Raw genomic sequence first — 16,435 nt, 5'->3', positions numbered from 1 at the left:
AATAATAAAATAGTGTTGAAAAAAGATTTTCAACACTGTATATATTTTGTACTATTTGCCTAGATAGTGTTTACTATGTAAACAAAAGAGTGGTTTATCGTCCTTGTAGCACCATGCACCTTTATTGACTAGACTTGTCAGTAAATACACCAGCAGCCAAGTGAAGATTTTTCAGATGAATAAATATGTGTATAAAGTGCCAATTTTCAGTTATATTCACTTGATTGTGAGACCTTGCCAGTGGCTGCTAGTTTTAATTGCCATAAACCCAGTCCTGGGTCTCCTAGGTAAACCAAGCAGCAGCCAATGAGGAGAAGGCTGTGAGAGATATAATGTATGGTCTTACAGGGCCTCAGGCAGAGCTGCTCTACTTGAAGGAAGTGTTCTTGACTGAAACCTGAGGATGTGTGACACCTCAGTAAACAGTTCTTTGCACACACACACACACACACACACACACAGTGGTCCCCTCTCAGGTAGCGGCAGTATCTGGGCTGCATCAGAAAGGATTCCCAGCTAATCGTTGGCCAGAAAAGTGGCCGCCTGTGAGCCAAGGTCAGCTCTTCTTGGAACACAGGAAGAGTACACAAGGGCTTAACGCCTGGTAATCAGATCCCCTGTTGGACAAGGAGGACTTACACCTGCAGCAGGAAGGCTGAATACTTAACACACTGTTTAGTGCCATAGAGCAGCGGCTCCCAAAGTGGGGGACCACATCACAGAATGACTATAGTGTCTTTTCTGATCACAGCGTTCACAGAGACAGGTCTACAATTCTGCTTTGAATAATAAACATTATTTCACAATCAGGTTCCTGGCTCAGTGAAAATCTAAGTGGAGGTTCCTGATGTTTAAAAGTTTAGAAACCCCTGTCCTAAAGGCTGGGAAACCCCAACACCCAGGGACTAGATAGACTCAGCCATGCTACAAAAGTATGCCTGGATCAGGTAGCCACTAAATGGGAAGATCTCATCTGCCTAGAGGCTTTGTGAAGGTAGGCTATAGCTTTCTCTATGGTAACCAGTGTGTGTGTGTGTGTGTGTGTGTGTGTGTGTGTATTGGAGCATGTCCTTGTTGGGGGTGGAAGTGTGTGTGGGGCGGCTTTGCATGATCTTATTTATCCAGGGAAAGTCACACTATGCTCTTTTCCGAAACACACACACACACACACACACACACACACAGGTAAATGAAGGGTGTAGCCTACTGGTTGTTATAGGGAAGAACACACCGATTTTACATAATGAGAAGGAAACGGATTCGAACCTGCAACCCTTCCAGTAACAAGGAGGCTCGTTTAACCTTTCTGCCATATCCGCCCCCACTCAGTGAAGTCATAGTTTGTTGCCGAGTCATGTTGAGTGTGTGTATGTGTGTGTGTGTGTGTATGTGTGTGTGTGTGTGTGTGTGTGTGTGTGTGTGCGTGTGTGTGAGTGAGAGAGAGAGAGAGAGAGAGAGAGCAGCAGGCGGGGCCTACTGGGCGGACGCCCTGCCTTGCCATCACGACAACCTCCGGATGACTTCTCTTCTTCTCACACAGCGGAAGGAGCGGAGTGTTTCCTGACGCGCGGCCAGGTCACAGCCGAATCAGCTCGAGGCTCCGCTGGGCTCATCGCGCGCCGGCTCGGGGGGGGACACAGACACCGAAGAAGCGCCTCCGCAGCGTGTACATGCATGTGTGGCATGTGAGAAGCGAGTGTTTCTTCACGGGCAGGACTAAGAAAGCTGGTCGGAAAGCAAGAGAGCGACCTGTAGAGCGGATTAAGGACTCTCCGGTTGTTCCCGATCCCCCGCGACGGAGATGGAGCGGCTGTGCGGACCGAAGCTCCCCTTCTGGGTAAGTCCGTCCGTCCGTCCGACAGGCTGCTGCTCCCGGTGGTCGTGGTCATATCACAAGATAACCCGACGGCTCTTATTCACGCCTCTGGCCTTTTGTATAGTTTCTGTGCTACCTGGCAACGTTACACGGTCTTTTGCCTTTGGCTGTTTTTCATTTATTTCCAGGCAGCCATTGAGAAGTATTGGCTACTGACGAACTGTAGATAATATTCGGTATAACTAGCATAACGCGCCGTAGCCTTCTCTGCTCAATCAAAGCTGCCCAATTAACGTTCTGCTGTAAATTACTGTTCGCTTGGGCATTACGTGGGAGAGATGGGCGACTGGCTATTCTTCCCTTACGAAAAAGTACTATAGTCTTCCTATAGTACATCTTAGAAGGACACTGCAAGCAACACTGTAAACTATACTAAATAGCCTATTCTGTAGGAATACTAGTATAATACTGTAGTGATACAATAGGAGATACAAAATACCATAAAAGTACAATAAGATCCCTGTAAACTCAACTCAGAGACAATATAAGTCCCTGTAAAACTATTATAGGAATACAATAGGTGATAAAATCACCACACAATAGGATACAGTAGGGCCATACAGTACGATAAAGTCACTATAAACTTATTATTGAGTAGCGCAGACACAGTGTAAGTCCCTATAGGAATACAATAGTGATACCCTAGGATCAAGTCACTATAAACTCACTATTGGATCTGCATGCAAGCTGTAAGTCCCTCTAGGAATGTTGCAGGGAGACCACAGGTCATAAAGTCACAATACAGAAGATTAAGTCACCGCAAACTTATTGAGTACCGCAGTGACACTATAAGTCCCTATAGAAATATTATAGGAATACCATAGGAGATAAAAAAAAACAAAAAACAAACATAAAGTAGGGTAAAGTCACATAAACTCACAATTTGGTAACACAGACCACAGGCACTAAAAGTTCCCATATGAATAAGAGATTAAAGAAAATAGCATAAAGTAGGATAAGTAATTTCAAAGTAATTATTGAGTAGCACACATGCTACACGTCTCTATAGGAATATTATAAAAATACCATAGGAGATGAAAAATACTATTTAGTAGGATGAGGTTACTATAAACTCACTATTGACTACAGACAAGTAGCCACTAAGTCCTTATAAGAATATAATAGGGAATTTTCTTAGTTTTCCTCAGAAATCCACAGTAGCCTTATCTACATCATGTGTCTAAATGGATAATATGGGGTCTGTTACAGGTAATTGGGGTGATGCCCAGTGATCTTGTAAATTGCCTTTGAAATACTTCTATGGGTGAGATTATGCATCAATGCATAAAGACATATAAAGACATGTCAAACTATTGTAATAGCTGTAGATCCAACTATATGAAGGTGTTATGATACATTCCTGCACCCATAGAATACACCAGGAGCTCCCAAAGTGAGGTCCGGGCCCCTCTAAGGGTCCTTGAAAGAGTCCTAGGGGGTCGTCAGCAAAATGACACAAAGTATAATTTCACAGTTAGACAATAAGTATGACTATTTTGACCATAGGTGTCACTCTTCTTACTGTTATCACCCAACTGCAGCACGGACAGCTATGCAATTCTCTGCTAAATCATGACTAATCAGAAAAACCTTGTCAGATATGAGGGAGCGTGGGACGAAATCTTACCAAATGGAGGTCCGTGGCGTGTTCCATATCTATTCTGGCGTGGTGTCCTTGACATGAGGAGGTTTGGGAAGCCCTTGGCCCCCGCACCGCCACGGAACAGGCCCCTCTCTCTCCGAAGCAGACTCCAGAGCTTCGAGGCACTCCGTTGTTGCAAGAAGGGTTAAGACCGAGCACCTGATTTTCCTCTGGCCGAGTATTCCACTAATGTCACGCTTGTTTACGAGGCCATCCGAGGTGACCTAGACCGGGTGCTGCCGTTCAAGTCCGCTTCAAACGGACTGAAGCCTGCTGTAATCCCCCGGGACTCAGCGCAAGTCTAGGTCAAGCACTCTGCTCTGGCCATGACTTTCTTCACTTGCCTCCTCGGTGTTTGTAAAAGGTGTCAGTAGCAGATAGCTCAGAGATGCTGTAGCACCAGAATGGTCATTTTTATTAATAGATACATTTCTGCTGTAAATAAGCTCTGAAGTCATAGCCAATAGAGAACCCCACTGAAAAATCACTGTAATATTCCTACAGTATTACAGTCTGTCTGTGGTACTCAATCTTGAGTTTATAGTGACCTTATCCTACTTTTATTGTATTGTTGTCCCTATGATATCACTGAAATCTTCCTATGAAAAGACTTGATCTTTTCTCTCTGGACCTCTCTGTCCCAGGATCAATACTTCACATCCTGAGGAAAACCCTGTGATGGATTGGATGTTAGTGTTGATATAGCAGCAGTTTAAAAATGAATGAGTTCACTTAATTCTGACCCATGTCATTTCTTACCCCGAAACATACCAATTCTGAGTCCTTGAAAGACCTTTAAAGTCATTGAAAAGTTGTGATACCTCTTCTATTATCCCTCTAATATTCAGATTATTATTCTTCTTTTTTCGTAAGATCCACACTGTCTTTTCATTCAAAGGTTTGCCCAGAAGACATGGTGTTTTGAACACACTAGTATGTAATACACGTGTTATGTCACCGTCAACCTGATGTGTAAAGCTAAACCTTGAGCTCCTATCTCATCTTTCAGGGCTGGACACACACAAATCCACACCCCAACAAGTGCAAACACACCTACACACACACACACACACACACACACACACAATGTGCACTCTGACAAGCGAAAATATGAGGAATGTAATAGAGGCAGTAGCAGAGGCTGACAGGATGTGCGGTCTATGGTACACACACACTATTGGGCAGATCCAAAGCCTATTTATCAGCAGCGTTATCTATCAACAGTTTTATCTATCAGCAGCAGCTTGTTCTACAGTTGTGTAGTTGATGGAAAGCACAGTTAGATAGATAGGAGGAGCGAATGAGCTGTGAATAGGTTTTCACTGGACGAGGCAAACTGTAGTGTTGCCCAAGTCTGGAATCATTTCTTGTTTCCTTAGTCCAGATTCTGATGCTGTAGGCTAAATGCTGGTCGGGACTTTCACAGCGAACGGAAAGTGAAAGTGAGGAAGTAATCAAAATCTGTGAAATTCACGATGACTCGCCATTAAGAGACGTTTAGTGGTTAGTTACCAGTGTTTGGTCATCATTTTAGTTCCCTGGTTGCCACTAGTTACTGTGCATGAGTCAAGGTGTGTGTTCTTACCCTTACTGTGAGAAAGTGTAATGCTGAGAGACTTTTTGTTAATGGGGCATCTGATATGGTATTGTGTGGGACCAAGAATGGCGATGTACTGATACTGAATGTACAATGTCATGTTCCTCAATAGGAAGTTAGGTTTTTTTTTAATACTCATTTACCATTTCTGTGCTCCCAAATTCTCTCTCCAAATAGAAAATCGCTCACAGCCACTGCTTCCGAAAACGTTCAATGCACCGCTTCCTTTATTACTCTGTTTATCTGAAAACAACAATATTTCTAAATATCAGTGCTGATTCCCACTATAAATGACTTCCTATACTTTGCGTATTATTTGTTTTTATGAGACAGAGCTTGTTTTTTATATAGGATTCCTAGTATATCCAGTGGGGTTTTTTTAGATAATAGATTAAACACATCAAAATGTATGCTTGTAACACAGTGTATTTTTAAAGACTCTTTATTTGGACATTTTTCCCACAGTGGAGTATCTATTTTCTGAACTGAGAGACTGCTACGCCAGCAAAACGTCAGGAAATAAGAGTTGTGAAACGCTCTCGATTCCATTTGAGAATGAGAAGGGATGTCACAGCTTTGTGAGAACATGCCGCCGGGAGAACTGATACGAACAACATGATGTCAAAGAGACCATGCGGCAACGAGCATTTAAGCTGCAATAAAAAAAGTCTTATATTTTTAGTACATCACAGACATATAAATGGGCGTGTGAGTCATAAAGTATACATGGCATAGAATGATAGATCCAATGCAACCAGTACAGCCAAAGCAGATGGAGACCAGAGAAGAGAAAAGTGAAATATGTGAACAATAATAAAAAAAAAAACAGATAACCTTTTGAACCTTTTGTTAAGTGTATAGCACTTCCCTCTTTTCCATGCCGCACTGCAAGCTGGTCTGTGATCTATGAACCATACTGTCTGCACGGCCCCAGGCATTTCCTCTCTTTAAAAAAAAAAAAAGTTTAATTGGGCAGCTCCAAGTTTCCCCACCAATCCATATCTGTCAGATTCCATCATCGCCTTACGGAGGAATGCGCAAAATCTAATTTGCATTTTTGAGGAGTCCCAACAGTGGCCATTAAAACACCAAGAGCATAATGTTGGGATCTGGAACAATTTCCTGAACAAGATTGTATTTTCCATGTAGAATAGGAAGAGCTGTCTTGAGTAACATCAGTCCGGGGCAACTTCATGCGTGTGCAGCTGCCAGGTCCAGATGAACAGGCAAACATGGCCGGCAGCAATTCCTGTCCTCCTGCCGTCTTTACTGTAGTCGGTCTGCCATTCATACCACTCGACAGCTCTCTGCCTAACGGAGACCAGATGGAGAGCCTGCTGTATTTTATTTTCTCCAACCCCCCCCCCCCCCCCCCGAATACAGGCTAACGAACCCATAGAGACGGCCGAGTCACTCCCACCCCACCCCGTACCACCTCTAGAAGTGTGTTCATTAGTTTGACTGACTTTCACTGACACTCGAACACAACACTGCCATTTTGAGCATTTCCTTTTCCTTGCCGCTTTGTGCCTGAGTTTATTTACTGGGAAGAGAAACCAGGGCAGAGTAGTATAGCACCAGTTAAAATCCCAGTGCAAACAATGTGTTGTTTGCATTGTTTTGTCTGCTTGAAGTGCTTTGATCAAAAGTAATCCACATGTGATTAATATGTTATACTGTGAATGAGGTTAAAATTAAAGCAAATGGCCCTATGATAAACAAATTTAGTCTGGTAAAAGTCTTGCTACTTTCCCATGAAATATTGATAGTTTAGGAACTTTCTTACCCAATTGTAAACAAAATACAAAATACTGACTGAGATTGCTCCTGCACTTTCTTTGGTCTTGGGACTGATATGTCTCTTAGCTAATTTTCCTATCTTACATTATTTAATTTGCTTTCTGGTGGTTTAAGTCCTGAATCGTTGTACATTTCTTCTGTAATTGGGTCACTGAATCATGTCTACAAATTCATTTGTGTCAGAGTGATTTATCAGCTTGTTTTTGACCTGGCGCCAGCTTGCTGCCATTGCCATCGCCACTAATTCTGTCTCAGTCAATTATTCTCTAGTGATACCCACTTAAAGTATAGGCCTACATCATGTTGTGGCATCCACAGAATAGATTTGTAACAGATATTTTAAGTCACTGCTATTATATGGGGTTTCCTATTTGCCAGACACTGTATACCACTTACCACTTTAAAGACCTTACCTAGTCGAAATCACATTTTCCAGACTGTTACATCTAATGTGCTGAATGACATTTAAAAGTGCTCTCAGCAAACTGAAAAAATGAAAATATGAAAACATCTAGGTCTATCACTAGTGATGGTACCAGTCCTCTCTATGCCTGTTAGCATTACTTAGGCGAGAAGCCACAAAAGGTCTTGCTTTCCAGTGATTTTATTTGTTCTGTGTAGTTCTGGTATGAGTGTTTTAAGTTAACGCATGAAGAGCACAATGCGTTAGAGTAAGATTTGAATTAACTGTTATGGGTCACAGGTGTGTCTTTAGGTTTCTGAAATCAAGACGTTATGACAGTGATTTGATTGACTATGCAGCATCACTGTTGGAAGCTGAGTGACAAAATTCAAATGGCGCTTTTGTGCGTTCATATCTCGCAAACTCGGGTAGCCAAATTTCCTCTGAGCTTCGGACTCACTCATCCAACTTTGGAGGGCGTTCATGTGAGATTTCCAAGTAGGAAATTTGTTTTTCCTGCATATCCGCAGCACATGAAAGCACAAAATGTTACATGAGTGACTCAGACATTGCATATCAGCATAGCACTACCACACAAGAGACATGGCACACACTTTGTTTTTCTGCAGCTTTTAAATGCTAATATCTCATAGATGAATTGACTGACCCTTGAAATGTTGTGCACATATAATATAGCAATTGTTGATTGCCTTTTGAATAGCAACACTTTGCTGCTTTGATCTGGCTGACTTTGTGTTGATCCTTGTCTAGGCAATGATTATTTTTACGAACTGATGTATCACTGACACTGTATTACCATCAGATCCCTATGGCTCTGAACCATCCTTGTTGATAACTAGGTGCTATGCAACAATCCCGCTGAGTGATGAGACTCATCAGGGAGAAAATTGCATGAACTCACCACTGTCTGGTTCATCTCAAAGTGGTTTAATGATGGCCTTGGGTCCCTTTTATTTCATTGAAAGGTTTTTGCCTGGTTGATATTACTGCTGGCTACCCTTTTCTTCTCACCTTTGTTGAAGTTTCAGGTTGTGTAGTGATACTGCTTTGTAAGTCTGTCAAACTGGATAGAGGCTGTAGAGATTCTGCATTTAATAATAATAATAATAATGATAAACTTTATTTATAAAGCACTTTTCTTAACAATGTTACAAAGTGCTTTACAGAAGAAAACAAAACCAGACAAGGCAGATAGAATGAGAATAAGGCCAAAGGGCTTGAGCACTGAGGAAGTAAGAACAATAAAATGAATAAGATCAAATAAATAGAAGCAGTAGAACAGTATAAAATAAAAACAAAAACATATATCAAACATTTCCAAAGGCTTTCACAAAAAGAAAAGTTTTAAGAAGAGATTTAAAAGAAGCTAGAGAGTTTGTGTGTCTGAGTTCAGTAGGCAGAGAGTTCCATAGAGTGGGGGCTCTGATAGCAAAAGCCCGATCACCCTTTGTCACTAACTGTGGCCTGGGAATAACCAGCAGGGCTCCATCCGCGGATCTTAATGGTCGAGAGGGTATATACCAAGTCAATAAATCAGAAATGTATTTCAGGGCAAGGCCATTGAAAGTAAGCAATAAGATTTTAAAATCAATTTGAAAACTAACAGGGAGCCAGTGTAGGGAGGCGAGCACAGGGGTAATGTGCTCATGCCTCCTTGTCCCGGTAATGAGTCGAGCAGCAGCGTTTTGTACCAACTGGAGACGGTGGAGGGAGCCCTGGCTGATACCCGAGTAAAGTGCATTGCAATAATCAAGCCGAGAATAGATAAAGGCATGTACAACTTTTTGAAGATCAGCAACTGATAAAAATGACCTAATTTTAGAGATTATCCTGAGCTGGAAGAAACATGACTGAACAACATGTTTGACTTGATCATCAAAACAGAGGTTAGCATCAAATATTACCCCTAGATTCCTAGCAGCCTGCGTAATATTATTTGAGAGATCGCCAAGATTAGCACTAAAAGAGCTGATGGATTTTGGGGGACCGAACAGAATGACCTCAGACTTATCATCATTCAATTTAAGGAAACTTTGGGACATCCAGGATTTAATATCAGAGGCAAGTTATGAGATTAGCTAGGCTGCTAGGATCTGTGGGTTTTAACGGCAAGTATAACTGAGTGTCATCAGCATAAAGATGGTAGAACACGCCATGATTTTGAATAACCTGGCCAAGAGGCAGCATGTATATAGAAAATAGAAGGGGGCCAAGAACTGAGCCTTGGGGGACTCCGCAACTCAAGTGGGCCGTCGAGGAAGTACAGTTACCCAGAGCGATAGAGAAAGTTCTGTTGGAGAGGTATGAGCGTAATAAGCTAAGAGCCGAGCCCTTGATGCCAACCCAGGACTCCAGGCGATGTAAGAGGATAGTGTGATCAACTGTGTCGAAGGCAGCACTTAAATCTAAAAGAACTAAAATCGAGCAGTCACCTCTGTCTGCAGATAGTAGTAGGTCATTAGTAACCTTAACAAGTGCTGTCTCGGTACTATGAAGTACTCTAAAACCAGACTGGAAACTGTTAAAAACACTATTATTATTCATAAAAGATATCAGTTGGGATGAAATTACTTTCTCCAGAACCTTAGATAAAAAAGACAATTTGGAGATAGGTCTGTAGTTACTTAAGGACAGGGGGTCCAAATTAGGTTTCTTAGTAGGCATTTAGTAAAGCCTGGACTGTTTGTTTGTTTGATTGATTTTTACTGATAATTGTCAGGAAAAGTCCATATTGTTTGTGAAATGATGGCAATTTCTCCTTACCTGCTGTCTGCTTCCCATGATAAGTGGCCTCCGTAAGTTGTTTGCCGTCAAGTACCACGGGCTATAAAATCTGTTGTGTGCTTAAGCCGTTTTGTGAAGTGAGCCATAATATTGTGAGGTTCAAATAGTCCATCATTAATTTGAGTGTGAATGTATCTTTGTGTCTTTCATTTGCTAGAAGCTAATATAAAAGCCTCTGTATCGTTACCACAATACTTACAAAACAGCACTTTTAGATTCTGATTGTATCGCGCAGCTCAAACATTTATCAACCTCCAACTTTGATAAATGCAAGCTTTGAAACCACAGCCTCTTATCTCAGATGGAGAGCCACGTTCGTTCAAAGCAACAACATAAATTTAGGCTTGGCTGGGAGAGTGACTCGTAGTCTTACATTTCTCCTTTAGCCCAGAAAACAGGCATGAAAATAATTTCCTTTTGAAGAGACTTGGAGTACCTTTTTCTCTGCATTCTTCACATTGCCTGCGTATTTTAAGTAGCAGAACCTGAAGGGATTCCAGTAGGCTTTTGGTTGCGGCATGTGACCATTTATCTTAAAAACATCTTTTTAGGCAATTGCCTGGGTAAATACACCTATCTCTGTTGTCTGATTAGACTACATTATTGTGTTGAAAAGACTTGTGAAACCACCGTAGGGGTTTAGCTCACACTAACTTCTTTATACTACTCTGTCCCTCCTACTCAGTCTCCTTCCCTTATACCGGCCTGCCCACGCATTCGATTTACATAGCCTGAATACAATGCACTCCCAATGCAATTTATCAACTGTGTTCATGTTGCCTTTCTTGTTGACAGTCAGAGGGGTGTGGATGGTGTAGAAGAGAGTAGTGGAAGACTAGACGCCTCACCTCACACAAGCCACTGTTTTTTATGACTGAATCTATTGTCCTCTGACTTGTTGATAATGTACACAATGTTCAGTATTTGATTTCCTTTTCTGGATTGAAATACACATCTTTGGTTTCAGATATTTCTACTACAGAGGGCTGAAGAGCAAAAGGAGGGAACCCACACACTACTAAACCAAACAAAACCATCAACTAAGGACTCTTCAAGTACATTCAGTCTCTTAGTCACCAATATAAAAGCAAGCAAAATTCTTTGTACAGTACTATCAGTTATTAAATGTGGTAATTACTCACTAGCCTTTCCCTAGTGTGCAGGGGAGGGACCGGCAAGCTTTTAAAATTGGCATTTTCCTCTGAATACTCCAGATAAAAAAAAGAAAAGTTTATTACATGACTTTTCACAGACGTGATTAATGCCAAACTGTGGTTTCGGCTGCTCTCACCCTGTTCTGTTCGACTGGAGGAGACGGGGGAGTCGAGAACATTCCAAGTGTAGCGCAGCATGTATTTGATATTGCAAGACAAGCAAAGTAAACATCCTACTATACACACTACAACTTGCCCTCAGTCCACGCGTTTGTCACGTGTATAAGGAAGGCAAAGAGCAGGCTGTGACCGACATGCAGCGAAAAGACGGAGCGTGAGAAACGGAGAATGCCATCCTGCCTCCAGTATTGCGTTCGAGTGTGTGCGAAGTTTATACTGAGTACTGAACGGCTGTGTTTTGAAATAATGAAAGGACCAATCTTTTCTCTTGCTATGTTGCTTCATTTTCTTTGCCTGGAGCACCGTGCTTACTCAAGCTGTGCGTTTTTACATGCCTTTATGAAAGCTTCTATTTTCGATGAATGGCGAAAAGTGTTTTAGAGAGCACTGTTTAATTATACAGTCGTCATTACCAAGCTTTTATTATTTGCTGAATATGTATTCAGTGAGATGTGCCACTTGTATGATTCTCTCCTCTCCATCACTCTGGTTAGCAGATGGACGAGATGTAAATTATACTCATAATAGCGACTAATGTACATACAGTATATTAGAGCCTTTGTTCATTTGTACAGCTACATTATCTTGAATGACAAGGCTTAACTTGGAGGAACGGAGAATCCAAGCTTGCCCCAATTCTAAAAGGGGGAAAAAAACAAATAAATTACATCATGTTTGGGTCAGTTGTAAATGTTTATTAAATTTACTGCGAGTCATTCGCAGAGCCTACATGGACACACACACACACACACACACACACACACACACACACCATCCTTCTATCTGAGATATTGAGCATCAAAGATTTGACATACCATCTGGCAATACTGTTATTTATTCTTTTTATCTTTTTAAATATTTAACCCCAAAAGTATCATTCAAGGACATCATGAATATGTGGATCACTCTATTTTGATATTATAAAAGTCAGATAGAACCTTATAATTCCAAGCTCACGCCATATTCAAATCTTTGCGGTCAGTGTCAAGTAGAGTGAGACATTTTACAGCTGCGCCATACACCACAGGACACACAGGCCCATAACACACACACACACACCAATACAGTATCCATGCAGGCTACTCCACACACATGAACAATTACCCGTCACCTCCTTACCACCTCCACACTTAACCATACTTATCCGTACGCACAGGATGCTCCGGCTGATGGGTGTGGTGATGTATGGAGAGAGTCCAGAGGCCGGCAGCTGTGTTTATCTTGGGTCTATCTGTGGGTGGGCCTTTAACTGTGTTTGTCCAGGGGAGCATGTTAAGCACTGTGTCAGAGCCGCATCGCACTATGATTCACGTTTTAGTTTATCTCTCTCCTCCGGATGCATGAATGAAACGTATTGTCGTCACGCAATCCAGGAGGGATTGGCTTGTCCCTCCTAGATACACACCCAGTTACTGTGTAAATTTACTATGAAGTGATTTCCTACCTCTCAGTCCAGATGAACACGTGTTTTCACATTCTCCAACATGCTACTTGATGGAAGTAATTTCTCGTGCTGGATCATTAAACTGGGGGTGTGAGATACTTCGGTGCAATTCCCCTTGCTTTGCTGCAAGTGCCTATTACACCATTAGGGAACTGTAGAGAGAAAGTATGCCTTAGATGTTTGAGAATGTTATTGGAAATTAATGTATCGATGGCTTTTTTTTCCTCAGGGGTGCCATCTAAACTCAGTACCAAGCCAATCGTCTCATGAGAGCTATAAAGGCATTGTGCAGCATCAACTGATGTATTGCTGTCATGGAGGATTGTGACATGCAGGGATTTTGCGTCACGTTGAAGCTAAAGCAATTCAAACGGCTTCAGTTCAATATGAAATAAATGATGCTCACAGTATTGGAAAAAACATGGGCTTCCACTGTAAATTTCAATCTGATTTTATCTCCTCATCCTTGCTGTCTCTCGCTTTATTTATCTGGGTGATTAATGTGACTGCTGAACTTAAATGGAAACCAGTGCACAGTAGTGTCTCATCCCTGCATGGGTTGCTGTTCACACCTCTAAATAAAATGTATAGTAGTTCTGCAAAACGGGCTTCTCTAACCCTCTTTAGCCAGCTGAAGTTTTGTCACACATAATTACAGTGGCTGCAACATGGCCTCAGCAGGGTCATGGAGAAGTAAACCTACAGTAAAGCTACACTGAGTAGCAAAACCAGAATACAAAACAGCACAAACTCTTGAATCATCATGTTTTGTTTTTTTCATGGCAGTCTTCAAAGTATTGCTGCTGCAGCCTTTGAGTGTGATTTCAGCTTTTAAAAAAAGTCTGTCTGATTTAAAAAAAAAAAAAAATCCCTTCTACCTCTCTGCTTCACTGGTGATCTAGGAATTTGACCTTACTCTGGGTTAGGACATCAGCCAGATTCCCAAAATGTAAATGTAAAAGAATTGAAGATTTGCGTCTTTGCCAGAGCAGCACAGTTGTTACATGCTGTCACACGACTGTGCTGAGGTAGTAAAAGAAACTTATCAAGCTCCCTTCTAAGAGATAAGAGAGAGAAGATAGCACTTTATTGATCCCCTTGGGGAAATTCAGGTGCCACGGCAGAAATTGGCGGAACAGTGCCATGGAAATAAATGAATAAGAAGAAAGCGTGGATGGAGTTTCTAGCAAAATAGGGATTTTCTGGTGTAAATGTAAGTTACGCCTAACTTTTTGAAAGTGTTTACAGCTCTGGGTTTAAGAAAAACATCTGGTATGAAGTGGTGGTGTGTGTTTGTGTGGGTGGTAGAGGCGGGGTTTAGGCATGTGTGAAATGTTTGGACAGTGTGTGTTGCAACGCTGCTCTTGGAGATGCTCGGGCCTCTCTCTACCGAACTGTAGAAATGGCACCTGACCCGGGCTCCGGTCCTGCACAGCACGCTCACCCACTGTCTGTCCCCCCCCCCCCCCCCCCGCAGGTAGCCAATCAGACGCTGCACACGGACCGGCCCGACCTCCCCGAGTGCTTTCAGCTCTCGGTCCTGTCGTGGCTGCCGTGCGTCTACCTGTGGGCCGTCTGCCCCCTCTACCTCTTCTACCTCCAGAGGAACAACAGAGGCTACATCATGATGTCCGTCATGAACCGATTCAAAACGGTGAGAGGGGAGAAAATCCTTGAAATGCATCTGTTTATTACTATGCTTATAACGAACGCCGAGACCGGCTAAAAGGCACTCTCCCGCATTCTTTTCTTTTCCGCCCTTCACGCTTTCTCCCCCCGCTCAGGTGTTTGGCTTGGCGCTGTGGATCGTGTGCTGGACGGACCTCTTCTACACGTTCCACGAGCTGCGGCAGGACCACGCGCAGCCGCCCATCTACTTCGTCACCCCGCTGGTGCTCGGCATGACCATGGTGAGCACGCCGCGAACAACCGGAGGATGCGGCCGCGTAAACACAGTCGCGCGAGCCCTGCACGTCACTTCCCGAACAGGAGGCGCTTTTAGATTTTCCAGGGATGTGCCGATAATGAAAAACACTAGACTTAAAATAGTCGAGGCGCTACTCCAGTTGTTTACTTTTAATGAGCAATATAGACTTATACCGTTTGATTGGCGTCATTGAACGAAAACGGTTAAGATTTTATTATGTGTTTTTCTTCACTGATCTACTGTCTGTGTATGCATGAAAAAGGACAGAATCGAGTTGCTTTCCTTGGAATTCAAACATTCCACATGGTTATTACTTGGGAAATTCTCTGATAGCGGTAACATTATTTTATGCTCGTCTCGGCCTTTCACTGGAGCTCTGCAGTTTGGCACCAATGGTTCCCTGAATTATTAGTTTAGTTTATTAGTTTATAATGTCGTGGACAGTCCCCATTAATTAACTGTAACAGCAACAGTAAATGGGGCAGCTGTAGTCTACATGGCTAATTTCCAGCTGTTGTCCCCGGCCAGCTGACAAAAGGCAACCTAAAAAAAAAAAAAAATGTTGCTATAATTAACTGGTACTTTTAAACCAATGCCATCCACTGTTAAAGAAGAAACTATTGAAACTAATATTCCAGTAATATTCAAGTTCAAAAAGATATTGAGGCGCTTCTGTTTTCTCCAAAATGTCTGTTCCTTGCTGGGTAACTCGAGCGCTACAGGCAGTAGGTTTCGGTGTCACTGCTGCGCTGCGTGCACACAGCCTGATGCAGGGAAGGCACTGAAGGAGAGGCCATCTGAGGACACGATGGTATCAGTAAGTCTTGTGTTTTGAAACGGAGCAACTGCACAAGACCGCTTAAGGCGCTCGACAGAGGAGCAGTCAACACAGCAGATTGACCCAGTCAGACCGAGGGTTTACCTTACATGCCCTCAGTGGTTTTCTGTCTTGGCTAATCTAACTCAATCTCTCCCGTTTGAATTACCCCCCCCCCCCCCCCTCTCTCCTGCCTCAGCTGCTGGCCACGTTTCTGATCCAGTTCGAGAGGTTGCGCGGGGTTCAGTCCTCGGGGGTCCTCTTCATCTTCTGGTTCCTGTCTGTGCTGTGCGCCATCGTGCCTTTCCGCTCCAAGATCCTCCAGGCGTCCAGCCAGGTGAGAACGCAGCCTTGAGTGCCCTTTTTGCATATTTATCATCGTCCTCTCCCGTCTAGTGCCCTTTCATCCGTCTTCCCCCTCACCATCCTATCCGCTCCGTCTCCTCCTCGCCTCCTCCTCCTACCTCATCTCTTTGCCATTTTTCTGCGCTCTTTCCCGCCCCTCATCCTCACATCCGTGTCTGACTTTTTAAGTGTTAGTTCAGCTCGATCAACTCAACCCCCCCGCCCCCCCCACCCCCCCCCCCCGCCCCCCTGCTGTCTCAGTAGCTTGGCCGGGAGCTTAGAGTTTGGCGGATGTTTTGTAGGGGTCAGCCCGGGACGCCGCTAAGCAGAGAGCAGAGAGGGAATAGTAGAGCTGTTGTTCCTCAGACCCTCAAGGCCAAGCATACTTATCTCACCTCCAGAGCTGCACGGCTCGCTACAGACCGTGCAGGCAGACGAGACGGGC

The 16,435-nt window shown here is 43.1% G+C and overlaps 1 protein-coding gene across 1 annotated transcript; it reads left to right on the top strand.

Annotated features, from left to right (window-relative positions):
* Positions 1 to 1,552: 1,552 nt before the first annotated feature.
* On the top strand, positions 1,553 to 15,982 carry LOC139665174 (ATP-binding cassette sub-family C member 3; the record flags this gene model as incomplete). The annotated part of the gene is made up of 4 exons (XM_071544157.1): positions 1,553 to 1,837; positions 14,379 to 14,555; positions 14,686 to 14,811; positions 15,845 to 15,982. Coding segments are annotated over exons 1-4 (477 nt in total), but the record flags the coding sequence as incomplete, so codon positions are not given.
* Positions 15,983 to 16,435: the final 453 nt, after the last annotated feature.

The sequence above is a fragment of the Centroberyx affinis genome, unplaced genomic scaffold (assembly GCF_046629955.1).
Source record: "Centroberyx affinis isolate AG114_WGS23_722 - 3 ecotype Tasmania unplaced genomic scaffold, CSIRO-AGI_Caff_v1 ptg004479l_1, whole genome shotgun sequence".
Lineage (NCBI taxonomy): Eukaryota > Metazoa > Chordata > Actinopteri > Beryciformes > Berycidae > Centroberyx > Centroberyx affinis.
Note: the sequence above shows the minus strand (reverse complement) of the source record. Positions and strands in the feature narration are given on the sequence as shown.